Here is a 26,586-nt window from a genome sequence, read left to right as displayed (position 1 = left end):
ATTCACAATGAAGGTTCCTAATATGCTTTTGTTAGTTCATAATTCCTCATCATAATTGAAAACCCACAATCTTTAAAATCATGCAACTTTCACGGGATGTCAAACATTGAGATCTGTCATTGATAATTATATTAGGGGCTGTTGACAAGCACTTGTAATGTTTAGACAATTCAGTCTTCAATATCCATCCATATAAATGTGATATCAAAAGTATTTCAGGCCCTGCCTCGATGGGTGTATGCAAGTCAACAAGAGGGGGTGGCATAGCAAGGTCTTTTAAATTAGGTCAGAGCTCAGAAGAAAGCTAAACAGAAGAACAATCATGTGGGCTGTTTTTCACATCTCTATGCTCTTGTGCTACTACGTTTCTTCTGCTTTATCTTCCTTTGTTTCTTCTTCCTGCCAATTACAGGGACAGTTTGAACTAAATGGGATGCACATGGCAGGGGATATTGTTCTTGGTGGACTGTTTCCAATCCAATACATCTCTGTCTTTTCTGGGTTTTCATTTACCTCAGAGCCACCAGACCCTACCTGCCACGGGTGAGTGTGTAAGGGTACAAGAGAAGCCATTTATATATTAGTATTTATTAGTATTTATCGCACGAGAGATATTTTCTTCTTTTAAAACTTTGAAATTTACAACACAATGCGATAGTGATAGTGAAAGTGATAGTTTTGTGTGTTGGTAGTTGGTAGGTAATGTATTCTTAATTATTTTTCAGTACTTTGAAGTGCAATTTGCAATATTTTTGTGTTAGTTTTGATTTTGCAGGATTTAGATATGCTCAGACTATGGTCTTTGCTATTGATGAGATCAATAGGAACTCCAACCTACTGCCCAATGTGACTCTGGGATACAGCCTTTATGATACCTGCATCAAAATACCAGTCGGATTCCGTGCAGGACTGGCATTAGTGAGTGGGAAAGATGAACAGTTTATATTGAATGACACCTGTACTGGGAACCCTGCAGTTGTTGGGATTGTGGGTGATCCTACAACTACAGGTTCAATTGCCATCTCCAGTGTTTTAGGTTTGTACAGGGTGCCTATGGTAAGTTTTCCATCTCATCATCAAACAATTCCTGAATCATTTTTGGTAATACAAATTAGAATGAGTAAATGTGTTGCTTTGTAATTTTTCTCCATACTGCAACCAAAATTAGAGGATTCAGAGTCAGTGTCTTTTACAGGTGAGTTACTTTGCCACATGTTCCTGCCTGAGTGACCGTAAACGCTTTCCATCCTTCTTCAGAACAATTCCAAGTGATGATTTCCAGGTAAAATCAGAGACCAAAATGCATGGTGTCAGATAAAATGTTATATGTGTGATAGTTAATGTATTACAGAAGGTGCAATATAAACAAGATGTTTAGATTTTCCTGTAAAGCATATTCAAACCTGTGCACTAAATCCCTATGTTCTCTGTTGAAATAGGTGCGTGCTGTCATTCAGATATTAAAACACTTCAGTTGGACCTGGGCAGGCCTGTTGGTCAGTGATGATGACTATGGACACAATGTCGCAAGATCCTTCCAAACTGACCTGATTCAGTCTGGTGCAGGCTGTCTGGCCTACTTAGAGGTTTTGCCGACCACCACATTCCTACGAAGTGAATATGAGAGGATTGTGGCTGTCATGAAGAAATCCACAGCTCGTGTGGTCATTGTGTTTGCATACAAGAGCTACCTAGTTCACTTCATGGAAGAGGTTGTATTTCTTTTTTCTTTTATCTTTATTTGTCTCTGATTTAATAAATGACATAGGCCTAAGGACACCGACTGGATTTATACAATTCCCAAATTCACAGGTGGTAAAGCAGAATGTGACTGGTCTACAATGGATAGCCAGTGAAGCCTGGACAACATCCGCTGCGCTTCAGACCCCCCACTTCATGCCGTTCCTGGTTGGCACTCTGGGCATTGCCATCCGTCATGGAGAAATAACAGGACTCAGGGACTTCCTGTTAAGAATACGCCCTGACAGTGGCCACAACATAGTTAGGATTTATTCAATCAATCTTATCTGAAATTACCTTCATTATTCTTATTTTTGTTAAGACAGTGTTTTTGAAATTACATTTCAGATAAAGCAGTTTTGGGAACACACATTTCAGTGTAGATTTGGACCACCTAAACCAGAGTGGGTGGATGCTGGAGGACCACTTTGCACTGGGCAGGAAGATCTAGGAAATGTGGAAAATGTGGAATTTTTCGACGTCTCAACCCTCAGACCAGAGTATAATGTGTACAAGGCTGTATATGCTCTGGCATATGCCCTCCATGACTTGCTGCAATGTGTGCCAGGAAGAGGGCCTTTCAGTGGGAGCAGCTGTGCTAATTACCAAAGACTGGAGCCATGGCAGGTGTGGTTTATATGTACAATTCTTTTTTGGCCCTGAACTCCACCACCATGCAACAGGGTTTCCTATCATAGAGTATATAAACAACAATGTTTTTACTGTAAAAATTACAAAAAGACATCACATAATAATTTTCTGTCTCTATGTGACACTCTCCAGGCTAACAGGTTTAGCTAGCGAGATAATTCTAGCTTCATAGGTAGCGATATACCCTGGTTAATATCTTTTGTAGCTAGCTAGTTTGCTAAAATAACCTTTCTTTTACCAGTTAGCTGAATTGTGAACTGAGTTGTTTCATAACCATGTAGACTAAAACCCAGACATTACGTTCGATTTGGACATAGAAGATTTTCAGTTTTTTCTGACTCAACAAAACATTGACTTTAGCAAATTCAAAAATAAAATAAATGTTTATCTTGTTTATTTAGCTTATGTATTACTTGGAAAAAGTAAATTACAGTACATCATCTGGTGACCAAGTATCTTTTGACGATTACGGTAATGCCTTGCCAATATATGATGTCATGAATTGGTTTTGGCTCCCTGATGGAAGCACAAAGGTTCAGAGAGTGGGCGTGGTTAAAAAATCTGCATCTGCAGGTGAAGAGCTCATACTGGATGAGAACAAAATCTTCTGGAACTTTGAATCGAAACAGGTAACTGCAACTTACATTGTCAAACATCAAATGATGAAGAATGACTAAGCAATACATCTTATTGTCCCTGTAGCCACCAAGGTCAGTGTGCAGTGAGAGCTGCCCTCCAGGTACCCGCATGGCCAGAAAGAAGGGGCAGCCTGTGTGCTGTTTTGACTGTATCCCTTGTTCTGAGGGAAAGATCAGCAATGAGACTGGTTGGTGTTAATTTTAAAATGATGTAGTTTCAAGGATGTAATACTGTATTTTCAGCACCTCTTCTATTTTACTTAGACTCCACAGAATGCACAAGATGTCCAGAGGACTTCTGGTCCACACCCCAGCATGACAGCTGTGTCCCTAAGAGAATAGAGTTCCTTTCCTACCATGAGCCCTTAGGTTTCTGCTTGACAACCGCGTCATTACTGGGCACATTTATCTGTGCTCTTATCTTGGGAATCTTCATCCATCATCGCAGCACACCCATGGTACGAGCCAACAACTCAGAACTGAGTTTCCTGCTCTTGCTGTCACTCAAACTGTGCTTCCTGTGCTCCCTGCTTTTTATTGGCCGTCCACAGTTATGGACATGTCAGCTGAGACATGTAGCATTTGGGATCAGCTTTGTACTTTGTGTCTCATGTATCCTGATGAAAACCATGGTGGTGCTAGCTGTGTTCAAGGCCTCCAAGCCAGGAGGTGGAGCCAGTCTGAAGTGGTTTGGTGCTATCCAACAGAGAGGAACAGTTCTGGTTCTAACTTCCATCCAGGGAATAATCTGCACTGTCTGGCTTGTCTCTTCCTCACCAGCCCCTCATAAAAACACTAAATATCACAACGACAAAATCGTGTATGAGTGTGTTGTCGGCTCTACAGTTGGTTTTGCAGTTTTACTTGGTTATATTGGCTTGCTGGCTGTCCTTAGCTTCCTATCAGCATTTATGGCGCGTAATCTCCCAGACAACTTCAATGAAGCCAAACTCATCACTTTCAGCATTTTGATCTTCTGTGCTGTGTGGGTGGCCTTTGTCCCTGCATATGTCAACTCTCCAGGAAAATATGCAGATGCAGTGGAGGTATTTGCAATCCTGGCATCTAGTTTTGGTGTCTTGGTGGCGCTTTTTGGACCCAAGTGTTACATTATTCTGCTGAGGCCTGAGAGAAACACAAAGAAAGCGATCATGGGTCGTGTCACCACCAAGACATAAAAGTACCACGCTGTCTGTGTAACACATTTATGAATAACCCACATACAGTTTTACAGACCTACTCTTCTTTAAAGATGTAAGCCTGACTAAAACAAAAAATATGTTCAATTAGCCAGTTGGAGGCCACAGGTCAGTAATTACTATTTAGATGGATCACACAGGTTTCCTAACCAATCAAGTCTTTGAACTCCCATGGTACACTGTCTTATCTCCTCTGCTGCTTGCTAACTTTATCCATATGTGTATCTGACCTGTTATTTTACTCATAACTGATAACCTTTTTTATGTTGCCGTTTGTTATTGTAATGTAATTTTGATCGGCTATGATTGTACCTGGTGATTAAATTGGCAATTAAAGTAAAGTAAACTTCAATCTATCTCTGGTTGTTCTTTGAGCGATTACTTTAGTAGTTTTGAGGGACTTGTTGTTTCAGTGCTCACAGGGCAGGATTAGTCTTACCCGTCTGAGTTGTACAGAGCTAATGCACAGCAATTAAATATTTGAGATTTGGGCGGCTGTTTAGTCTGAACTGAACTGCAGTAGCTCTGTGTCCCCCCCTAGGGGGCGAGCAACCCACTATGGGAAACAATTGAACAACAATTGACACTAACAGACTTGGTTAGACTTGGTGAACATGGTCTGGTTCAGGGAGAGAGGTTACATTTATTGTTCAAAATTCAGGCTCACTCAACTCACTCACATGTCTGAAGAGCTGCATTTCTGGTAGCCACTTAAGTCCAAAGCCTTCTGGTTGTTGAGAGGATACCTAATTAATGCTAACATTATTCATAAAAACAAAATGAAATAATGTATTCAGTATATCGTAAACCCTGCCCATGATTCTACTCCCGCCCTTATGGGTCGTGTGCAAATTAACCATTGGTCCAAATTCACATTCTGTATCCAGGGTGGTATTGCATTGTCTTTAAATTTACAGACTGGGTAAAGGGAAGCAGCAAACGCAGACAATCATGTCGGCGTTTGAAGGCACCTGTGTGTTCTTGCACATGTATTTCATGGTGGTGTCTTATTTCTTTTCCTATGCTGTGTCTTTCCCAGTTTCCTCCTCTTGTCAGTTAGAGGGAGAGTTTCACCTAAATGGCATGCACAAAGCAGGAGATGTGGTTTTTGGTGGGATTTTTAAAATCAACTTCTTCTATGTTTTTCCTGAACTGTCATTTACCTCAAAGCCAAAAGACTCCTCCTGCCATGGGTGAGTTTGTCAGAGATGGAATTTATTCATGTGACATGTTAATCACTTTTCTCATATTTTTAATTACTTTGAATAGTTCTTTGCACAAATAATAGATTAGGTTGTTTTTAAATACTAACACATACTAATACATTCCAAAGTACAATAGCATTTTCTATATAGAGGTTCTTTTCGTGTTAGTTTTGACTTTGCAGGATTTAGACATGCACAGACCATGGCTTTTGCTATTGATGAGATCAACAGAAACTCCCAGCTGCTGCCTAATGTGACTCTGGGATACAGCCTTTATGATAACTGTGCCACACTAGCAGCTGGGTTCCGTGCAGGACTGTCATCAGTGAGTGGACAAGAGAAGTGGATAACAGTGGGTGAGACCTGTACAGGGAACCCTCCAGTCCTGGGTATTGTGGGTGATTCTACCTCTTCAAGTTCTATAGCCATCTCCAGTGTCTTAGGTTTGTACAGAGTACCAATGGTAAGTTTTCCACCTTACCATTTTGTGGATTAATTAAAAGGAAGATACAGTATATAGAATCTCTGAGAACTGAAAGTACATGCAAACACGTTGTGAACTATGACTGCAACCATTAATGATTACTCTTCATGACCACATCCATATTTTAGGATACAGAGTCTTTGTCATTTACAGGTGAGTTACTTTGCAACATGTTCCTGCCTGACTGACCAGCAACGTTTTCCATCCTTCTTTAGAACAATACCAAGTGATGCTTTCCAGGTAAAATTCTTACAGTAAAGCAGTAAAGAAAGATTATTGTATTGTGTACCCATATTCTGTGCCAGTAATGACAGACAGGCAACGAGCAGACAATGTGAAACCTTATTTTTTTCAGTCAAAGAATAGCCAATTCTGTGCACTAATCCCTCTGCTGTCTATCTTCTTAGGTGCGTGCTATGATTCAGATTCTAAAACACTTTGGCTGGAGTTGGGTAGGCCTTCTGGTCAGTGATGATGACTATGGGCTCCATGTTGCCCGATCCTTTCAATCTGACCTGGTTCAGTCTGGTGCAGGTTGTCTGGCCTACACAGAGATTTTGCCCCCAAGCAGAGACTCACGTGGATTAAGGAGGATTGTGGATGTCATGAGGAAATCCACAGCTCGTGTGGTCATTGTGTTTGCATATGAAACCCACATATTGCACCTGATGAATGAGGTTTGAAATTAATAGCAACCATAATTTTAATGATAGAAAATTTCATTTAGTTAGATCAATTTATATGGAATGAAACTTGAAATATATGGAATGAAATGCTGAATCTGATTTCTCCTCTCATGAGTGTCGTCAAACTGCTCTTTAGTTTCTGCCTGTTTTGTTAGTTTTTTTCCGCTTTAGGTGGATGTTTATTGTTAATCCTTCCCCACACCACCTACACTAGAACTGCACCAAAGCACAAGAGATTTATCCCTTCACGTTTTTTTGTCAACCATTTTGCTATTCATACTGTGTAAAACACAAGATGATACCTGCATGAATGATGGAGTACACAATACATTAGTGACACTAAAATCTAAATTTATATAAATGGGATAATGCATCTGCATAATCTGCAGGTGGTAAAACAGAACGTGACAGGCCTGCAGTGGATGGCAAGCGAAGCCTGGACAATATCTGATGTTCTCCAGACATCTGATTTCATGCCGTATCTGGGTGGCACACTGGGCATTGCCATTCGAAGAGGAGAAATACCGGGACTCAGGGACTTCCTTTTAAGAACACGTCCTGACAGTGACCAGGGCAGCAGCTCTGGAAATAAATTTGTGAGATTTTAAACATACATTCTGATCTGAATTTGCAATTAATCAATTTTGACTGAAAATGAACTTCATATGTGTACATTTCAGATAAAGCAATTTTGGGAACACACTTTTCAGTGTAGATTTGCACCACCTCCTGCAGAGTGGGTGGATGCTGGAGGAGCACTATGCAATGGACAAGAAGACCTGGAAAATATGGAAAGTAGCTTCTTGGATGTGTCAGACCTCAGACCAGAGTATAACGTGTACAAAGCTGTGTATGCTCTGGCATATGCTCTTCATGACTCGTTGCAGTGTGTTCCAGGGAGAGGGCCTTTCAGTGGGAACAGCTGTGCTAATTTCCAAACACTGGAGCCATGGCAGGTGGGATATTAATTTATGTTTTTCATGTGGTCCTGTTTGATTGAGTTGTGATAATACTTTTATAAGTAAATTTCCAAATGTGAGCTGTGACACTGACATTGTGTTACTCTTACTGTGCAACTGAAACATGAATTTAAAGATTTCATGATTGATGTTGAATACAATCAAATGCGTTGGTTTGACAATGTAAGTTTGCAGTCAAGGTAGCCCATCCATCACAGCATGTATCTTTTTAATGAATGAAGAAATTATTATTCAAATTGCAGCTGGTATATTACTTAGAAAAGATCAACTTCACCACATCCTTTGGTGATGAAGTATCGTTTGATGAAAATGGCGATGCCATACCAATCTATGATGTCATGAACTGGGTATGGCTCCCCGGTGGAAGAACAAAAGTTCAGGCTGTGGGTGTTGTTAAGGAGTCAGCCTCAGGTGAAGAGCTCACACTGGATGAAGACAGAATCTTCTGGAACTTTGAATCCAAACGGGTAATGTCTGCTTCATTAAGCTATCATTCTGTCCTGTGGATACCTAACAGTATCAGCATAAAATGTTGAAGAAAAATAATAGTAACTAATTGTCCCTTTAGCCACCAAGGTCAGTGTGCAGTGAGAGCTGCCCTCCAGGTACCCGCAAGGCCAGAAAGAAGGGGCAGCCTGTGTGCTGTTTTGACTGCATCCCTTGTTCTGAGGGAAAGATCAGCAATGAGACGGGTCAGTGTTCATTTGAACTATATTTAAAATGAACTATATTAATTTAAAATATAGGAAATATGTGAATCAACACCTTTCTCTTTTACTTAGACTCCATGGAGTGCACCAGTTGCCCAGAAGACTTTTGGTCCAACCGCCAACGGGACAACTGTGTCCCTAAGAGAACAGATTTCCTCTCCTATCATGAGCCTTTAGGTATCTGCTTGACAGCAGCATCATTACTGGGCACATTTATTTGTGCTATTGTTCTGATAGTCTTCATCCATCATCGCACCACACCCATGGTTCGGGCCAACAACTCAGAACTGAGTTTCCTGCTCTTGCTGTCACTCAAACTGTGCTTCCTGTGCTCCCTGCTGTTCATTGGTCATCCACAACTATGGACATGTCAGCTGAGACATGCAGCATTTGGGATCAGCTTTGTACTTTGTGTCTCGTGTATCCTGGTGAAAACCATGGTGGTGCTGGCTGTGTTCAAGGCCTCCAAGCCAGGAGGTGGAGCCACTCTGAAGTGGTTTGGTGCTGTGCAACAGAGAGGAACAGTTCTGGTTCTCACTTCCATCCAGGCAGCAATCTGCATTGCTTGGCTTGTCTCCTCCTCACCAGCTCCTAATAAAAACACAAAGTACCATAATGACGTAATAGTCTATGAGTGTGTAGTTGGCTCTACAGTTGGTTTTGCAGTGTTACTGGGCTATGTTGGCTTACTGGCTGTCCTCAGCTTCCTGTTGGCATTTTTTGCAAGGAATCTTCCAGACAACTTCAATGAAGCCAAGCTAATCACTTTCAGCATGCTGATCTTCTGTGCTGTGTGGGTGGCTTTTGTCCCTGCTTATGTCAACTCACCAGGCAAATATGCAGATGCAGTGGAGGTATTTGCTATCCTGGCCTCCAGTTTTGGCCTCCTGGTGGCGCTTTTTGGACCCAAATGTTATATTATTTTGCTGAGACCAGAAAGAAACACAAAGAAAGCGCTCATGGGTCGTGGCACCAACAAGACATAAAATCATCTCATTGTCTTCCCTGCCCTAATTAGTTCCACCTGTCTCTGATTAGTTCTCCCTCACCTACTGTCACATGTCACTCTTCCAGACAATTAGCCACAATATTCATTGCTTCTGAACTGTCCCTCGGATCTTGTGGCGTGCCAGTGGTGATAGTCCATGTGTCTGTAAACTGTACAGTTTCTTGTTTTTGCTCCTTGTTACCTAGCTGGATTCCTCATCTGTTCCTTGACATTGTTCACAAGTGTTTTCCAAGGTCTGCCCTCTGTTTTTGTAGTTTTTCTTTTAGGTCTGAGCTTATCTTCTGCCTGTACTATTTGCATGAGTCCTTTTGCTACTTGGACGATTGAGTTCAATAAAGAAGAATGAGAAACACTTTATTGATCACCAAGGGAAATCAATAAATAAATTCTGTTCCTCGTTCAGTTAGATACAATTACATGTACACTCGCCCGAAATACACACTCTTGCAACATAGCCTGTATACGAGTAATGATGGAGAGATGCAGAGCGAGGGGACTGCCCCCTGCAGGTGCCCTGGAGCAATTTGGGGTTTGGTGCCTTGCTCAAGGGCACATCGGCAGTGCCCAGGAGATGAGCTGGCATCCCTCCAGCTACTAGTCCATCTTCACCTTTTTTTGGTCCTTCTGCGACTTGAACCAGCGACCTTTCAGTTCCTAACCGAGTCCCCAGCAGACACATTTATTTTGTGGCCACACCCTTGCAATTTGACTTTCATGTGACATTTTCACCAGGAATTAAGCCTGAATCCATGAACATAGATAATTATGTTCAATAAAAGCATTGTGCTGTACTGTACATGTGTTTGCTGTCCGTTAGTTCAACCCCGATGTCTTGTCTCTTATTGTGACCATTGGTGAAATCCAGACCACATGTGATAGGAAACTGAAATCCAAGCAATACCAACGGATTCAGTAACCTGATTCTAAGCAATTACTACTTCCATACAGTTTTACAGAAATAGAAGTAATTAGTGTGCCCTTGGGTCCATAATTCATTTTGCTCCACAGAGTTTCACTTTCAATCATCAGAACAGGTTTTTTCTATTAAAACCATGTGTGTTCTTGAATGTGCATGAAAAGCTGGACTAGTCCATCACTAATTATCCACAAGGGTCCGGATGTTCTTTTATTATACAGTTTGAGTAATTCTTTCCACATTGTACTAACTAGTAATTAAGCACTGTTGCAAATACTACTCTAAAGGTAATGTCATTTTAGAAACCACTATTGTGACCAAAACCTGACTCTGCTCACAGTTAATCCAGGGGCACAAACTGTCTAACATTAAATCCGACTCACCAAACAGTGAAATATTAAGTGGTGACTGAGGCATTGCTGTTGCAGCTGCAACTAGTTGTTAACCCTTTGTGTGTGTCTGCACCTGTGTCTGTGTGCAGACCTGTGACTCCTGACATTTTATCATTGTAACAGGGTCACATTAATTTGACAAAGCATGGAATGACATTGAATTTATCTGCGTATACATCTTGCATGTATTGATTGATTTGTTACTAGCGGATGGCATTTCCATGTTTAATACTAGGTTTACCGTTTGATGTGGTTTACTCTTGGTTATTCATTCTTCAGTACCAAAGCTATGAAACTCCCTCTTCCACTTAGATCTATCTAAACTCTATCTGAACTGCCACATAAATAAATATTAAATATAGCTCTCAACATCCAGGCCAAAAAGTCCGCATTTTGCACTGAAACAAAATCGATGAATTAAAAAAGTGTATCTCTGGCCCTGCCCCTAAACCTGCTCCTGCCCTAATGGGTGGTAGGTAAGATTAAACAATAGTGCAAGTTGACAAATAGGGTGATAGTATGGCATTGCGCTTAAAACCAGAGATTGTACTCACACGAGCAAACAGGAAAATCATGTTGGCGTTTGCAGGCATCTCTGTGCTCTTGCATTTCATCTTGATGTCTAATTGCTTTTCCTCTGCTGTGTCTTCCCCATTTTCCTCCTCTTGTCAGTTACAGGGACAGTTTAATCAAAATGGGATGCACAAAGCTGGAGATGTGGTTTTCGGTGGTGTGTTTAAAGTCAACTTCTTCTCTGTTTTTCCTGAACTGTCATTTACCGTCAAGCCAGAAGACTCTTCCTGCTATGGGTGAGTTTGTCACAGAGAATGGAGGAATTCCTCATTCACATTTATGTAATATATGCCACAAGTTATTTGATTTTTGTTTTCTCACTTTATTAATTGTTCAAGAGTTATTGGCAAAACCTTGAACCAGTGTATATTATGATACAAATACAATCAAATGTACAGCAGTAGATAGTGGTACCTTTTGTGTTAGTTTCGACATTCTAGGATACCGGATGGCACAGACTATGGCCTTTGCTATTGATGAGATCAACAGAAACTCCAACCTGCTGCCTAATATGACTCTTGGATACAGCCTTTATGATAATTGTGGCATGCTAGCAGTTGGATTCCGTGCTGGACTTGCATTAGTGAGTGGACAAGAGAAGCAGTTTACCTTGGGTGAGACCTGTACTGGCAACCCTCCCGTCCTGGGGATTGTGGGTGATTCTACATCAACAAGTTCTATAGCCATCTCCAGTGTTTTAGGTTTGTACAGAGTGCCTATGGTAAGTTTTCCACGTTACCATCAAACAGTTTTTTGATTAATTGAATTGAAGAAATATAGAATATTCCCTCTCTGAGACCTAAAAGCACATCTAAAGACTTTGTGTACTATGACTGCAACTATTCATCATTACTCTTCGTGACTGCAGCCATATTTTATGACAAAGAGTTTTTGTCATTTACAGGTGAGTTACTTTGCTACATGTTCCTGCCTGACTGACAGGCAACGTTTTCCATCCTTCTTTAGGACGATACCAAGTGATGCTTTCCAGGTAAAATTGTTCCACGTGTGAAAATGATTAAAATCAATGAATCAAAATAAACATGTAAAATACATAAAAGTCCTTATATTGAAAAAAAAAATCAACACAGATGATTTCATTGTGTACCGAGAGGAACATACTCTGTGTCAGTAATGGAACAGCATGGTGTCAGACAGGCAATGAGCAGACAGTTAAAGCATTACAATTCTGTGCACTAATCTGCTAATCTCTGTTGTCTATCCATTTAGGTGCGTGCTATGATTCAGATTCTAAAACACTTTGGTTGGACTTGGATAGGCCTTCTGGTCAGTGATGATGACTATGGACTCCATGTTGCCCGCTCCTTTAAGTCAGACCTGGCTCAGTCTGGTGCAGGTTGTCTGGCCTACACAGAGATTTTGCCCTTAAGCAACGACCCAGGTGACCTTAGAAGGATTGTGGATGTGATGAGGAAATCCACAGCTCGGGTGGTCATTGTGTTTTCACATGAGTACCACATATTGCACCTCATGAATGAGGTGTGAAATGAAAAATATCTTTATTTAGCAATTTATAATTTTAATGATGGACAATAATCCATGTTTTGATGTTTGTTTAAATAATGCACTCATGTGCATGAATGACTGGAGGACACAATACATTAGTGACACTTAAGTCTGAATTTACAAAATGGATATAATGCAATCTACAGGTGAGAAAGCAGAATGTGACAGGCCTGCAGTGGATGGCAAGCGAGGCCTGGGCCACATCTGATGTCCTCCAGACATCTGATCTTGTGCCGTACCTGGGTGGCACACTGGGCATTGCCATTCGTCAAGGAGAAATACCAGGACTCAGGGACTTCCTGTTAACAAGACAAGAAGACATTGACCACAACAGCAGCTATGGAAAAAACATCGTTAGTTTTTACATTTACTTCCAAATCTGAATGTGCAATAAGTGATTTTATTATTAATTAATAAAGAGTTTAAATTAATTGTTAATTTCAGGTCAAGCAGTTTTGGGAACACACATTTGAGTGTAGATTTGCACCACCTCCTGCAGGGTGGGTGGATGCTGGGGGAGCATTGTGCACTGGACAGGAAGATCTGGAAAATGTGGAAAGTAGCGTCTTGGATGTTTCACACCTCAGACCAGAGTATAATGTGTACAAGGCTGTGTATGCTCTGGTGTATGCCCTCCATGACTTGCTGCAATGTGTGCCAGGGAGAGGGCCTTTCAGGGGGAACAGCTGTGCTAATTTCCAAACACTGGAGCCATGGCAGGTGGGATATGAAATTACTATCCTTATATTTTTGTTTTGCACCTTAGGTTTCAACCAAGTTTTCCATTACAGAACATGAGCAAAATAAGATGAATGATGTGATTTACAGATGTTATCAAAATCCTGGCTTTAATCCTAGTGAAACAAGAAGATGATCTTGTGTTTAGTAGGGATAATTCAGCAACTTAACTGGTAATAAATTAAATTTGCCTTGGTGCCTTGTGACACCTATATCATGGTAATGTCAACAGAATAATTATGATGAATAATATTAATTTGATCAATTCATGATGGATTTAATCATATATTACATGTGATAAACTGGATGGGTTTGAAAATGTAACTAAGGTTAGTGCAGAAATTGCGACTGCGGTCAAGATAAACACCATGTATTTTTTAAATTGATGAAGTGATTATTCATGTTTGCAGCTGGTGTACTACTTGGAAAAGGTCAACTTCACTACATCTTATGGTGATCAAGTGTCATTTGATGAGAATGGCGATGCCATACCAATCTATGATGTCATGAACTGGGTGTGGCTCCCCGGTGGAAGAACAAAGGTTCAGGCTGTGGGTGTTGTCAAGGAGTCGGCCTCAGGTGAAGAGCTCACACTGGATGAAGACAAAATATTCTGGAACTTTGAATTCAAGCAGGTGACTTCTGCTTCTGTTAACAATGATTCTGTCCTGTGGATAACTAACACTATCAGTATGAAATGGTGAAGAACAACAGTAAAAACTTTTACTTTTACCTTTAGCCACCAAGGTCAGTATGCAGTGAAAGCTGCTCTGCTGGTACCCGTAAGGCCAGAAAGAAGGGGCAGCCTGTGTGCTGTTTTGACTGCATCACTTGTTCTGAGGGAAAGATCAGCAATGAGAGTGGTGTGTGTTTATTTTACAATATATTGTTAACTTCAAAAATATAAATGTGTACAGTATATGAACCCCTTTCTTTTTTTGTCAGACTCCATGGAGTGCACCAGTTGCCCAGAAGACTTCTGGTCCAACCCCCAGCGGGACAAATGTGTTCCTAAGAGAACAGAATTCCTCTCGTATCATGAGCCTTTAGGTGTTTGCTTGACAGTAGCATCATTAGTGGGCACATTTATCTGTTCTGTTGTCTTAGGAATCTTTATCCATCACCGCAGCACACCCATGGTACGGGCCAACAACTCCGAACTGAGTTTCCTGCTCTTGTTGTCACTCAAACTTTGCTTCCTGTGCTCCCTGCTGTTCATTGGCCGTCCACAGTTATGGACATGTCAGCTGAGACATGCAGCCTTTGGGATCAGCTTTGTGCTTTGTGTCTCATGTATCCTGGTGAAAACCATGGTGGTGCTGGCTGTGTTCAAGTCCTCCAAGCCAGGAGGTGGAGCCATTCTTAAGTGGTTTGGTCCTGTCCAACAGAGAGGAACAGTTCTGGTTCTCACTTCCATCCAGGCAGCAATCTGCATTGCTTGGCTTGTTTCTTCATCGCCAACCCCTCATAAAAACACCAAATACCACAACGACATCATAGTCTATGAGTGTGTTGTAGGGTCTACAGTTGGTTTTGCAGTGTTACTGGGCTATATTGGTTTACTGGCTATCCTCAGCTTCCTATTGGCATTTTTAGCAAGGAATCTTCCAGACAACTTCAATGAGGCCAAACTCATCACTTTCAGCATGCTGATCTTCTGTGCTGTGTGGGTGGCCTTTATCCCTGCTTACATCAACTCCCCAGGGAAATATGCAGATGCAGTGGAGGTATTTGCAATCATGGCATCTAGTTTTGGCCTCTTGGTGGCGCTGTTTGGACCCAAGTGTTATATTATAATTTTGAGGCCTGACAGGAACACAAAGAAAGCAATCATGAGCCGTGGCACCACATAAAAGTACAACAATGTCCGATGCAGTCTGTGCGTAACATTCACTCAAAATTGTTCCCCTCATTAATAATTTACATACATGTCATTTTAAAGTATAATCCTATTGAAAGTTTGGTAGAATGATTAAGGCTTATTTTCCTTGTAAGACATTAACTTCGAAAAGCAACCAAAATATTTGATCAGTAGCAAATGAAATTGACATGGATGTTGGTATCAGTCCCAAGGTTTGTCGACTCGACACCTTTGAGCAAGAAAAGGGAATTAAGCCTGGAGTATGAATGATTTAATATGGTCAATAAAAGCATTAAGAAGTACATGTGTTGGTGTGTCTTTAGTTCAACCTCAATGTGTGGTCTATTGTTACTTTGTTGAAATCCAGACTACAATTGATAGGTAGTTAAAATCCATCTTATTCTAAAGGGTTCAGTCACCTTTCTTGGTCTACACTTGATTTTTTTCTGTGGGATATGCTGTTTTGTTTTGTGTTTTGGCTCTAGGATGCTGGAACCATAAAAGTAACCATAAAACCAAAGTGGATGACAGGTCTATAATGGATTTCCTGCTTACTTGGAGTTATTCCTGCCCCTGATTCTGCTTCTGCCCTTATGGGTGGTGTACATGATTAAGTCATCAAAGGGGAGTGGTGCTGAAATTTCAAGAAAACTTTACTGATGGTGCTCAGAGGAAGAGTAAGTAGGAGGACAGCCATGTGTTCACTAGACATCTGTTTGCTCCTGCATCTCATGTTGTCTTATGACTTTTCCTCTGCTTTGTCTTCCTCCACCTCTTGTCAGTTGCTGGGAAAGTTTCGCCTTAATAGGATGCAGAAAGCAGGAGATGTGGTTTTTGGTGGGCTGTTTAAATTCCAATCTTTGTCTGATTTTCCAGATCTATCATTTACATCAAAGCCAGAGGAACCTACCTGCACTGGGTGAGTATGTGGGGAAAACAGACTGGAGGATATCAGTTTCATTTGACAAATGTGTTGGTGCTACTCAAACATTACTCTGAAATGAAAACATATTAAATCGGTAACTTAAATGAATAAATGTAATAATGATACAAAGACAATAACATGTTCAGCAGTATATTTATTATTTACTGATGTTTATTTTCTGCATTAGTTTTCACTTTCTAGGATTCAGACGGGCACAGACCATGGCCTTTGCTATTGATGAGATCAACAGGAACTCCAACCTGCTGCCTAATGTGACTCTGGGATACAGCCTTTATGATAACTGTGCCAAACTGCCTGTTGCATTCCGTGCAGGACTGGAATTATTGAGTGGTCAAGATAGGCAGTTTATGATAGATGAGACTTGTTTAGGAAACCCTCCAGTTCTGGGGATTGTGGGTGATTCTACCTCTACAAACTCAATTGCCATCTCCAGTGTCTTAGGTTTGTACAGAGTGCCAATGGTAAGTTTTCGCCACATCACCATCACACAGTTTTCAGGTGATTTAGATTAAACATTTGTTTGACCATGTAATCTCTAAGAACAGAAAATAAATCTTAACAAATTCTATTCTTTTCCTCTTCATAGCTACAACTATATTTTCGTACATGTATGATATCACTCTGTCACTTACAGGTGAGTCATTTTGCCACTTGCTCCTGCCTGAGTGATCGACAACAGTTTCCTTCTTTCTTTCGAACGATCCCAAGTGATGATTTCCAGGTAAAAATCTTAGGCTAAAATTATCATTTTAAAACACGTTAATTGAAATTAATTGCTTCTGTAAGAGGGTATCAACTTAAAATGACAATGAAAGAAAAAAATTACATTATTCTGAAATAGACTGAATGCCAAAGAGGCAGCATGGTGTCAAATATCACTCTAAGGCAATGAATAAGAATGAATGTATGTTCAAACCTGCGCACTAATCCCTCTATCCTCTATCTAATAAGGTGCGTGCTATGATTCAGATTCTAAAACGTTTTGGCTGGACCTGGGTAGGACTGCTTGTCAGTGATGATGACTATGGACTCCATGCTACCCGATCCTTCCAGTCTGACCTGGTTCAGTCTGGTGCAGGTTGTCTGGCCTACACCGAGATTTTGCCCAAGGGAAATGATCCCAATGAACTTCGGAGGATTGTGGGTGTGATAAAGAAATCCACAGCTCGTGTTGCCATTGTCTTTGCACAAGAGAGCAACATGATCCACCTCATGAGAGAGGTGAATCTCTCTCTCTCTCTCTCTCTCTCTCTCTCTCTCTCTCTCTCTCTCTCTCTCTCTCTCTCTCTCCCTTTCTCTCTCTCTCTCTCTCTCTCTCTCTCTCTCTCTCTCTCTCTCTCTCTCTCTCACTTTGTATAAATATTTATCCAAACCTGTGCATTCTCTATTATAAGAATATAGTATTATATTTATTGTATACTGTATATTTTCTCCACATCCCTGTATATAAATCATAAATCTATACTTGGTAAAGTACATAAGTGGTCTGAACGTCTGGCTATAATACAATCCACAGGTGGTAAAGCAGAATGTGTCAAGTCTGCAGTGGATGGCCAGTGAAGCCTGGACAACATATGCTCCACTCCAGACCCCCTACTTCATGCCGTACCTGGGTGGCACACTGGGCATTGCCATTCGAAGAGGAGAGATACCAGGACTCAGGGACTTCCTGTTAAGAACACATCCTGACAGCAGCAGTGGAAATATTCTAGTAGGCATTTACTGTTACTTTTTGGTTTGAAATAGCAAGAAATGCAACTATTTTCTTTAAAAATAAGCGTTTAATACATTCAGGTGAAACACTTTTGGGAACACACATTTGAGTGTAGATTTGCACCACCTCCAGCAGGGTGGGTAGATGCAGGCATGACACTTTGCACTGGACAGGAAGACCTGGGAAACAAGAAAATTGACTTTTTGGATGTGTCACACCTCAGACCAGAGTATAATGTGTACAAGGCTGTATACGCCCTAGCACATGCTCTTCATGACTTACTGCTGTGTGTGCCAGGGAGAGGGCCTTTCAGTGGGAACAGCTGTGCTAATTTCCAACAACTGGAGCCATGGCAGGTGTGGTATCAATTATCCATCTCTTTTGTCACAAATAGTCCTATAAAAGAGTTTTTGATCGCAGTATAGGATCTAAAAAGTAAATTATGTAACAATGGTATCAGTGTACTTGTTATGATCCTTGTATGAGAGAAACGTAATGCAATGTTGACAAAACAATGTAGTAATTACCAGGATTTGCCCCTCCTGAACTTTCAAATGTGTTAACCACACAGATGAATCATCAAGTGCTAAGTTGCTTCAATGAAGTTCATTGAGTTTAAATGTTCTTGTTTCATAAGTACAGATAGTGCTATTTGGATTTTCACTACTCAGTGTAAGTGCCATTTAGATGGTTCTATTCTATCAAATTTTTCAGCAATTCATTTTGCCATTTTTTTAGCTTCTGTATTACTTAGAAAGGGTCAATTTCACCACATCCTTTGGCGATCAAGTGTCATTTGATAAGAATGGGGATGCCATACCCATCTATGATGTCATGAGCTGGGTGTGGCTCCCTGATGGAGGCACAAAGGTTCAGTCTGTGGGTCTGGTAAAGGAGTCGGCCTCAGGTGAAGAGCTCACACTGGATGAAGACAAAATCTTCTGGAACTTTGAATCCAAACAGGTAACTTCTGTTTCAGTTGGCTGTGATTCTGTCCTGTCGATAACTCAGAGTATCAGTATCAAATGGTGAAGAACAACAGTGAATAACTCATACCGTACCTTCAGCCACCAAGGTCAGTGTGCAGTGAGAGCTGCCCTCCAGGTACCCGCAAGGCCAGAAAGAAGGGGCAGCCTGTGTGCTGTTTTGACTGCATCACCTGTTCTGAGGGAAAGATCAGCAATGAGACTGGTGAGTGTTACTTATGAAATAAATGTAATATTTTCTTCAAAAATACAGTATATTCCCGGGGATAAGTCAACCCCTTTTCCATTTTTGTTAGACTCCATGGAGTGCACAAGTTGCCCAGAAGACTTCTGGTCCAACCCCCAGCAGGACAAATGTGTCCCTAAGAGAACAGATTTCCTCTCGTATCATGAGCCTTTAGGTATCTGCTTGACAGCAGCATCATTACTGGGCACATTGACCTGTGCTGTTGTCTTTGGAATCTTCATCCATCATAGCAGCACACCAATGGTACGAGCCAACAACTCAGAACTGAGTTTCCTGCTCTTGCTGTCACTGAAACTTTGCTTCCTATGCTCCCTGCTGTTCATTGGCCGTCCACAGTTATGGACATGTCAGCTGAGACATGCAGCCTTTGGGATCAGCTTTGTGCTTTGTGTCTCATGTATCCTGGTGAAAACCATGGTGGTGCTGGCTGTGTTCAAGGCCTCCAAGCCAGGAGGTGGAGCCACTCTGAAGTGGTTTGGTGCTGTGCAACAGAGAGGAACAGTTCTGGTTCTTACTTCCATCCAGGCAGCAATCTGCACTGCTTGGCTTGTTTCTTCATCACCAGCGCCTCATAAAAACACTAAATACCATAATGATATCATATTTTATGAGTGTGTAGTTGGCTCTACAGTTGGTTTTGCAGTGTTACTGGGCTATATTGGCTTACTGGCTGTCCTCAGCTTCCTGTTGGCATTTCTAGCAAGGAATCTTCCAGACAACTTCAATGAGGCCAAGCTAATCACTTTCAGCATGCTGATCTTCTGTGCTGTGTGGGTGGCCTTTGTCCCTGCTTATGTCAACTCCCCAGGGAAATATGCAGATGCCGTGGAAGTATTTGCAATCCTGGCCTCCAGTTTTGGCCTCCTGGTAGCGCTGTTTGGACCCAAATGTTACATCATTCTGCTGAGACCAGAAAGAAACACAAAGAAAGCAATCATGGGTCGTGGCACCACCAAGACATAAAAGTACCACAATGTCCGAGGCAGTTAATGTGTGACATTCACTTATAATTTATCTATTCATGAATAAACATCCATTTTTTTAAATAAGCTATAATTTAAGGCTATGGAGAGTGGTTCATGAAAATTGTTTTTGTCTAAATGCCCTTGCAAGACATCCCTTATCTTACAAATGAAATGCAAAAACATTTAATAATTTAAAAATTGTCTCTCGGCCTCTACCTCAGACATGAAATGTATGAAACTACAACCCACATATTAATGTTTCTAAGGTTTCCTTTTTCATGTTGTTCTCCCCTCTCAATCATTTCTGTTTCTGTTATCTTCACTTCCTGCCCTAAGTGTATTTCCTGCTCATCTGATTGGCTGCCCCGCCCTGATTAGTTGCCTGTCCCCGATTAGTCTCCCCTCACCTCCTGCCACACTACTCTCCCCAGATACAAACACCTGATCTGCGTTCCCTCGTTTGTTCCTAGTGTATATCTAACCTGCTTAAGTTTTCCAGTTTAATCTTTTGCTTCTGAATTGTCCCTTGTAGCGCACCAGTGTTGATGGTCCATGTGGCTGTAAGCTGTACTGGTTCTTGTTTATGCTCCTTGTTACCTAGATGGATTCCTTGTCTGTTTCTTGACATTGTTTACAAGTGTACAAGGTATTTTTGCCTGCCCTGTGTTCTTTTAGTTTTAGTTTTTTGTTCTGGGCTTATATTCTGCCGCTACTACTTGCATTTGGACTCTTGCGTTTAATAAAGACTATTCCAACGTTATTGTTGTGGCCTCACCCTTGCAATCCGACTTTCACGTGACATTTTCACCAGGAATTAAACCTAAATGAAAACTGATAATTATGTTCAATAAAAGCATTGTGCTGTACTGTACATGTCAGTGCCTCATTAGTTCAAACCCGATGTCTTGACTCTTTTGACTTTTGGTAGAATCCAGACCACCTTTGATAGGAAACTGAAATGCCAAGGGATTCAGTGACCTTATCCTAACCAATTACTACTTCCATTACTCAGTTTTACAGAAATATAAGTAATTGGTGTGTAGTTGGATCCACACTTGATTTTGCTCCACTGCGTTTCACTAGCAATCCTCAGCACACCTTTGGCAATTTCAAAACAATCCACAAGGGTCTGGATGTTCTTTAATACACTTTGAGTAATGTCCATGTCCAGTGGATGGCTTGCATAATTATGCTGTAACCTGTTTAATACTAGGTTTACCAGGCTATGAAACTCCCTCTTCCATATAACAATACCATAGAGTTATCTATCTAAACAGGCCCTTGATATGGAAGTGCAACACAAATAAATGTGAAATATAGCGCTCAACATCCAGGCAACAAGATCAGCACAGGTCTGAAAAACCTCACTCAATAAGACCATCTGAGCCAGCAGCCTACCTGGTGTTTATTTAATTCAGAAGTCTTCTGACCAAGTTAGGTTATCTAATCAACCAGAGCATTTTGCACTGAAACAAAATGGATGAATTAAAAAAAGGGTATCTCTGGCCCTGCCCCTGAACCTGCTCCTGCCCCAATGGGTGGTGCGTAAGATTAAACAATAGCACAAGTTGACAAATAGGGTGATAGTATTGCATTCTCTTTAAAACTAGAGATTGTACTCACACGAGCAAACAGGAAAATCATGTGGGCGTTTGCAGGCATCTCTGTGCTCTTGCATTTCATTGTGATGTCTAATTGCTTTTACTCTGCTGTGTCTTCCCCATTTTCCTCCTCTTGTCAGTTACAGGGACAGTTCAATCAAAATGGGATACACAAACCTGGAGATGTGGTTTTCGGTGGTGTGTTTAAAGTTAATTCCTTCTCTGTTTTTCCTGAACTGTCATTTACCGTCAAGCCAGAAGACTCTTCCTGCTATGGGTGAGTTTGTCACAGAGAGAGGAGGAATTCCTCATTCACATTTTTGTAATATATATCCATGCCACAAGTCATTTGATTTTTGTTTCCTCACTTAATTAATTGTTCAAGAGTTATTGGCACAAAAATTAAGTCAGTGTATATTATGATACAAATACAATCAAATGTACAGCAGTAGATAGTGGTACCTTTTGTGTTAGTTTCGACATTCTAGGATACCGGATGGCACAGACTATGGCCTTTGCTATTGATGAGATCAACAGAAACCCCAACCTGCTGCCTAATATGACTCTTGGATACAGCCTTTATGATAATTGTGGCATGCTAGCCGTTGGATTCCGTGCTGGACTTGCATTAGTGAGTGGACAAGAGAAGCAGTTTACCTTGGGTGAGACCTGTACTGGCAACCCTCCCGTCCTGGGGATTGTGGGTGATTCTACATCTACACGGTCTATAGCCACCTCCAGTGTTTTAGGTTTGTACAGAGTGCCTATGGTAAGTGTTCCACCTTATCATCAAACAGTTTTTGGATTTATTTATTTAAATAAATATGGAATATTCCATCGCTGAGACCTGGAAGTACATCTAAAATCTTTGTGTACGATTATTGCAACCATTAATCATTACTCTTCATGACTGCAGCCATATTTTATGATACAGAGTCTTTGTCATTTACAGGTGAGTTACTTTGCAACATGTTCCTGCCTGACTGACAGGCAACGTTTTCCATCCTTCTTTAGGACGATACCAAGTGATCCTTTCCAGGTAGAATACTTAGTCAAGTGAAAAGAAATTTATTTAAAACATACATGTAAAATACTTAAAGGAAAGTATTTGTATTGAACATACTTTGTGTTAAAAATGACAGACAGGCAACGAGTAGACAATGTGAAACTGTTTTCAATCAAAGCACCGCTAATTCTGTGCACTAATCCCTCTGCTGTCTTAGGTGCGTGCTATGATTCAGATTCTCAAACACTTTGGCTGGACTTGGATAGGCCTTCTGGTCAGTGATGACGACTATGGACTCCATGTTGCCCGCTCCTTTAAGTCAGACCTGGCTCAGACTGGTGCAGGTTGTCTGGCCTACACAAAGATTTTGCCCTTCAGCAACGACCCAGGTGACCTTAGAAGGATTGTGGATGTGATGAGGAAATCCACAGCTCGGGTGGTCATTGTGTTTTCACATGAGAGCCACATATTGCACCTCATGAAAGAGGTGTGGAATAAAAAATATATAATTGTAATGATGGACAATAATACATGATTTGATATTTCATTAAATAATGCACACACCTGTGCATGAATGACTGGAGTACACAATACATTAGTGACACTGAAGGCTGAAAATTGATATCATGCAATCCACAGGTGGCAAAGCAGAATGTGACAGGTCTGCAGTGGATGGCCAGTGAAGCCTGGACAACATATACTCCACTCCAGACCCCCGACCTCATGCCGTACCTGGGTGGCACACTGGGCATTGCCATTCGAAGAGGAGAAATAGCAGGACTCAGGGACTTCCTGTTAAGAACACATCCTCACAGCAGCCGTGGAAACAACATGGTTAGAATTTAGTGTTACTTTTCCTTTTTTATCTGAACTTGCAAGAAATTAAACTATTTTCTTCAACAGTAGCCTGTACATCCTGACGTGTTGTCATTGTTATTGCTCAGCTCAGAGTGTTTTCTCTACTGTGTTTCAGGTCAAGCAGTTTTGGGAATACACATTTGAGTGTAGATTTGCACCACCTCCAGCAGGGTGGGTGGATGCTGGTGGAGCACTGTGCACTGGACAGGAAGATCTAGAAAAAGTGGAAACTGTTTTTCTGGATGTGTCAAACCTCAGACCAGAGTATAATGTGTACAAGGCTGTATACGCCCTAGCATATGCACTTCATGACCTACTGCAGTGTGTGCCAGGGAGAGGTCCTTTCAGTGGGAACAGCTGTGCTAATTTCCAACAACTGGAGCCATGGCAGGTGTGGTATCAATTATCCACTCCGTATGTTTTAAGCCCATAATCTTATTATGCCAATCAATCTGTGTTTTTGATGAGTATGTATGATCCAGGAAGTAAAACAGTAGTAACTAGTAAACAGTTACTATGATATCGGTGTTTATTTTTGGTATGCACTGTTGACGAAAGAATTTCCGAGTTACCAGGATTTCAACCATACTGAACTTCCAAATGTGCAAACATCATAGATGAATCGTTGCAAATTATAGTGCTTAGTTGCTCCAATCAAGTTGATAAAGGGTAAATGTTCATATTTTGTAAGTATTCTTTAGTGCAAGTGCTATTTGGGTTATGTTCTATTCATCAAATTTTATAAGCAATTCATTTTGCCATTTTTTTATAGCTTCTTTATTACTTGGAAAAGGTAAATTTCACCACATCCTTTGGCGATCAAGTGTCATTTGATAAGAATGGAGATGCCATACCCATCTATGATGTCATGAACTGGCTTTGGCTCCCTGATGGAGGCACAGAGGTTCAGGCTGTGGGTCTGGTAAAGGAGTCGACCTCAGGTGAAGAGCTCACACTGGATGAAGACAAAATCTTCTGGAACTTTGCATCCAAACAGGTAACTACTGTTTCAGTTGGCTGTGATTATGTCCTGTGGATACCTAACACTATCAGTATCAAATGGTGAAGAACAACGATGATAAATCTTTCTGTCCCTTTAGCCACCAAGGTCAGTGTGCAGTGAGAGCTGCTCTGCTGGTACCCGTAAGGCCAGAAAGAAGGGGCAGCCTGTGTGCTGTTTTGACTGCATCACCTGTTCTGAGGGAAAGATCAGCAATGAGACTGGTGAATGTCACTTTTTAAATAAAATGTTTCCTTCAAAAATTATGTCAGGTAAATCAACCCCTTTCTCTTTTTGCTAGACTCCATGGAGTGCACAAGTTGCCCAGAAGACTTCTGGTCCAACCCCCGTCAGGACAAATGTGTCCCCAAGAGAACAGATTTCCTCTCCTATCATGAGCCTTTAGGTATCTGCTTGACAGCAGCATCATTACTGGGCACATTTATGTGTGCTATTGTCCTAGGAATCTTCATTCATCATCGCACCACACCCATGGTTCGGGCCAACAACTCAGAATTGAGTTTCTTGCTCTTGCTCTCACTCAAACTTTGCTTCTTGTGCTCCCTGCTGTTCATTGGCCGTCCACAGTTATGGACATGTCAGCTGAGACATGCAGCCTTTGGGATCAGCTTTGTGCTTTGTGTCTCATGTATCCTGGTGAAAACCATGGTGGTGCTGGCTGTGTTCAAGGCCTCCAAGCCAGGAGGTGGAGCCACATTGAAGTGGTTTGGTCCTGTGCAACAGAGAGGAACAGTTCTGGTTCTTACTTCCATCCAAGCAGCAATCTGCACTGCTTGGCTTGTCTCCTCCTCACCAGCCCCTCATAAAAACACTAAATACCATAATAATATAATATTTTACGAGTGTGTTGTCGGGTCTACAGTTGGTTTTGCAGTGTTACTGGGCTATATTGGCTTACTGGCTGTTCTTAGCTTCCTGTTGGCATTTCTTGCAAGGAATCTTCCAGACAACTTCAATGAAGCCAAACTAATCACTTTCAGCATGCTGATCTTCTGTGCTGTGTGGGTGGCCTTTGTCCCTGCTTATGTCAACTCACCAGGAAAATATGCAGATGCTGTGGAGGTGTTCGCAATCTTGGCATCCAGTTTTGGCCTCCTGGTGGCGCTGTTCGGACCCAAATGTTATATAATAATTTTTAGGCCGGAGAGAAACACAAAGAAAGCGCTCATGGGCCGGGGCACCACTCAGACACAAATATAGCTCTTCGGCATAACAATGTTTTTTCATCTGTATTATATATCTATCCATTACTGCAACACCCAGACACAACACACACGTCAATTTTCAGCTTCCCTCAATCAATATAACTGTTGACAAACACTCCCCCCAAACAATGCAAGACCAGTGTTTTTCCGCACATTAAACAGCTGAGGAAGAATAAAACATTGATGCAACCATGTTACTGAACAGAACTTAATTAAGCACTAATCATTTTTATTTGTTTTTCCTATCCTTTGGTAATTTTTGTAAATGTAATGTAAATGTTGTTACTGTTGATGTATTATTATGTTTGAGCACACTCATGCCACTGAGAATTCAAAAGGTAATTCAGCCACAGGGGGGTAAACGGCACGGTCCATAATTTCCTGCGCTGATGTTGCACAATTTAAAACGGTACCTTTATGTTCATCATGTGGTTATACCATGTCAGCTTTGTTTTTAGTTTTTTCTAATATATATATTTTCAATTGTTATTAAACTTCAGATCACAAAAGTTAACTTTTGTTTTGTGGTCTCTGCTGCTATCTCGTTGCCAATAATTGAGTCCTGCAGCATAGAGACTGGTAAAAAGTACCATTCAACATAAATATCTTTCTAAAAAATAAATGCCTCTAAAATATGACAAAATTAAGTTGAGTTGACTTGGTATTCCAGCTGAACTAGATTGATTTAGGAAAATGCAACTGTTACATTATTGCAACTTCAATGATAA

General features: G+C 41.1%; 5 protein-coding genes across 5 annotated transcripts; all 5 read left to right on the top strand.

Moving 5' to 3' along the window:
• Positions 1 to 322: 322 nt before the first annotated feature.
• LOC142995345 (extracellular calcium-sensing receptor-like) lies at positions 323 to 4,207 on the top strand. The gene is made up of 9 exons (XM_076146354.1): positions 323 to 543; positions 762 to 1,056; positions 1,196 to 1,282; positions 1,440 to 1,712; positions 1,813 to 2,001; positions 2,089 to 2,367; positions 2,793 to 3,020; positions 3,094 to 3,217; positions 3,294 to 4,207. Exons 1-9 carry the CDS (start codon positions 323 to 325, stop codon positions 4,205 to 4,207), a joined length of 2,610 nt encoding a protein of 869 aa, XP_076002469.1.
• Positions 4,208 to 5,215: 1,008 nt separating this feature from the next.
• Positions 5,216 to 9,279, top strand: LOC142995132 (extracellular calcium-sensing receptor-like). Its single transcript, XM_076146065.1, has 9 exons — positions 5,216 to 5,421; positions 5,602 to 5,896; positions 6,071 to 6,157; positions 6,325 to 6,594; positions 6,993 to 7,199; positions 7,284 to 7,559; positions 7,826 to 8,050; positions 8,152 to 8,275; positions 8,366 to 9,279. The coding sequence occupies exons 1-9, from the start codon at positions 5,216 to 5,218 to the stop codon at positions 9,277 to 9,279; spliced, it is 2,604 nt and encodes an 867-aa protein (XP_076002180.1).
• Positions 9,280 to 11,309: 2,030 nt separating this feature from the next.
• On the top strand, positions 11,310 to 15,301 carry LOC142995133 (extracellular calcium-sensing receptor-like). The gene is made up of 9 exons (XM_076146066.1): positions 11,310 to 11,419; positions 11,610 to 11,904; positions 12,088 to 12,174; positions 12,414 to 12,683; positions 12,857 to 13,063; positions 13,155 to 13,430; positions 13,859 to 14,083; positions 14,188 to 14,311; positions 14,394 to 15,301. Exons 1-9 carry the CDS (start codon positions 11,310 to 11,312, stop codon positions 15,299 to 15,301), a joined length of 2,502 nt encoding a protein of 833 aa, XP_076002181.1.
• Positions 15,302 to 16,118: 817 nt separating this feature from the next.
• LOC142995134 (extracellular calcium-sensing receptor-like) lies at positions 16,119 to 20,165 on the top strand. The gene is made up of 9 exons (XM_076146067.1): positions 16,119 to 16,228; positions 16,422 to 16,716; positions 16,890 to 16,976; positions 17,207 to 17,476; positions 17,772 to 17,966; positions 18,050 to 18,325; positions 18,708 to 18,932; positions 19,037 to 19,160; positions 19,252 to 20,165. The coding sequence occupies exons 1-9, from the start codon at positions 16,119 to 16,121 to the stop codon at positions 20,163 to 20,165; spliced, it is 2,496 nt and encodes an 831-aa protein (XP_076002182.1).
• A 1,644-nt stretch (positions 20,166 to 21,809) lies between these two features.
• Positions 21,810 to 25,853, top strand: LOC142995289 (extracellular calcium-sensing receptor-like). Its single transcript, XM_076146283.1, has 9 exons — positions 21,810 to 22,045; positions 22,243 to 22,537; positions 22,721 to 22,807; positions 22,992 to 23,261; positions 23,414 to 23,608; positions 23,748 to 24,023; positions 24,405 to 24,629; positions 24,733 to 24,856; positions 24,934 to 25,853. The coding sequence occupies exons 1-9, from the start codon at positions 21,810 to 21,812 to the stop codon at positions 25,851 to 25,853; spliced, it is 2,628 nt and encodes an 875-aa protein (XP_076002398.1).
• Positions 25,854 to 26,586: the final 733 nt, after the last annotated feature.

Source organism: Genypterus blacodes, unplaced genomic scaffold (genome assembly GCF_046128005.1).
Source record: "Genypterus blacodes isolate CSIRO-AG114 ecotype Tasmania unplaced genomic scaffold, CSIRO-AGI_Gbla_v1 ptg000032l_1, whole genome shotgun sequence".
NCBI classification, from domain to species: Eukaryota; Metazoa; Chordata; class Actinopteri; order Ophidiiformes; family Ophidiidae; genus Genypterus; species Genypterus blacodes.
Note: the sequence above shows the minus strand (reverse complement) of the source record. Positions and strands in the feature narration are given on the sequence as shown.

Bases quoted from the DNA above. Each gene is read 5' to 3' on its own strand.
- LOC142995345 (XM_076146354.1), top strand. From the start codon at position 323: ATGTGGGCTGTTTTTCACATCTCTATGCTCTTGTGCTACTACGTTTCT. The intron at 544-761 runs GTGAGTGTGTAA...TTTTTGTGTTAG, and splicing joins CCAGACCCTACCTGCCACGG to TTTTGATTTTGCAGGATTTA. The intron at 3,218-3,293 runs GTTGGTGTTAAT...TATTTTACTTAG, and splicing joins AAAGATCAGCAATGAGACTG to ACTCCACAGAATGCACAAGA.
- LOC142995132 (XM_076146065.1), top strand. From the start codon at position 5,216: ATGTATTTCATGGTGGTGTCTTATTTCTTTTCCTATGCTGTGTCTTTC. The intron at 5,897-6,070 runs GTAAGTTTTCCA...TGTCATTTACAG, and splicing joins GTTTGTACAGAGTACCAATG to GTGAGTTACTTTGCAACATG. The intron at 7,560-7,825 runs GTGGGATATTAA...TTCAAATTGCAG, and splicing joins AAACACTGGAGCCATGGCAG to CTGGTATATTACTTAGAAAA.
- LOC142995133 (XM_076146066.1), top strand. From the start codon at position 11,310: ATGCACAAAGCTGGAGATGTGGTTTTCGGTGGTGTGTTTAAAGTCAAC. The intron at 11,420-11,609 runs GTGAGTTTGTCA...CTTTTGTGTTAG, and splicing joins GAAGACTCTTCCTGCTATGG to TTTCGACATTCTAGGATACC. The intron at 14,084-14,187 runs GTGACTTCTGCT...TTTTACCTTTAG, and splicing joins GGAACTTTGAATTCAAGCAG to CCACCAAGGTCAGTATGCAG.
- LOC142995134 (XM_076146067.1), top strand. From the start codon at position 16,119: ATGCAGAAAGCAGGAGATGTGGTTTTTGGTGGGCTGTTTAAATTCCAA. The intron at 17,477-17,771 runs GTGAATCTCTCT...TACAATCCACAG, and splicing joins TGATCCACCTCATGAGAGAG to GTGGTAAAGCAGAATGTGTC. The intron at 18,933-19,036 runs GTAACTTCTGTT...CCGTACCTTCAG, and splicing joins GGAACTTTGAATCCAAACAG to CCACCAAGGTCAGTGTGCAG.
- LOC142995289 (XM_076146283.1), top strand. From the start codon at position 21,810: ATGTGGGCGTTTGCAGGCATCTCTGTGCTCTTGCATTTCATTGTGATG. The intron at 23,609-23,747 runs GTTAGAATTTAG...ACTGTGTTTCAG, and splicing joins GCAGCCGTGGAAACAACATG to GTCAAGCAGTTTTGGGAATA. The intron at 24,857-24,933 runs GTGAATGTCACT...TCTTTTTGCTAG, and splicing joins AAAGATCAGCAATGAGACTG to ACTCCATGGAGTGCACAAGT.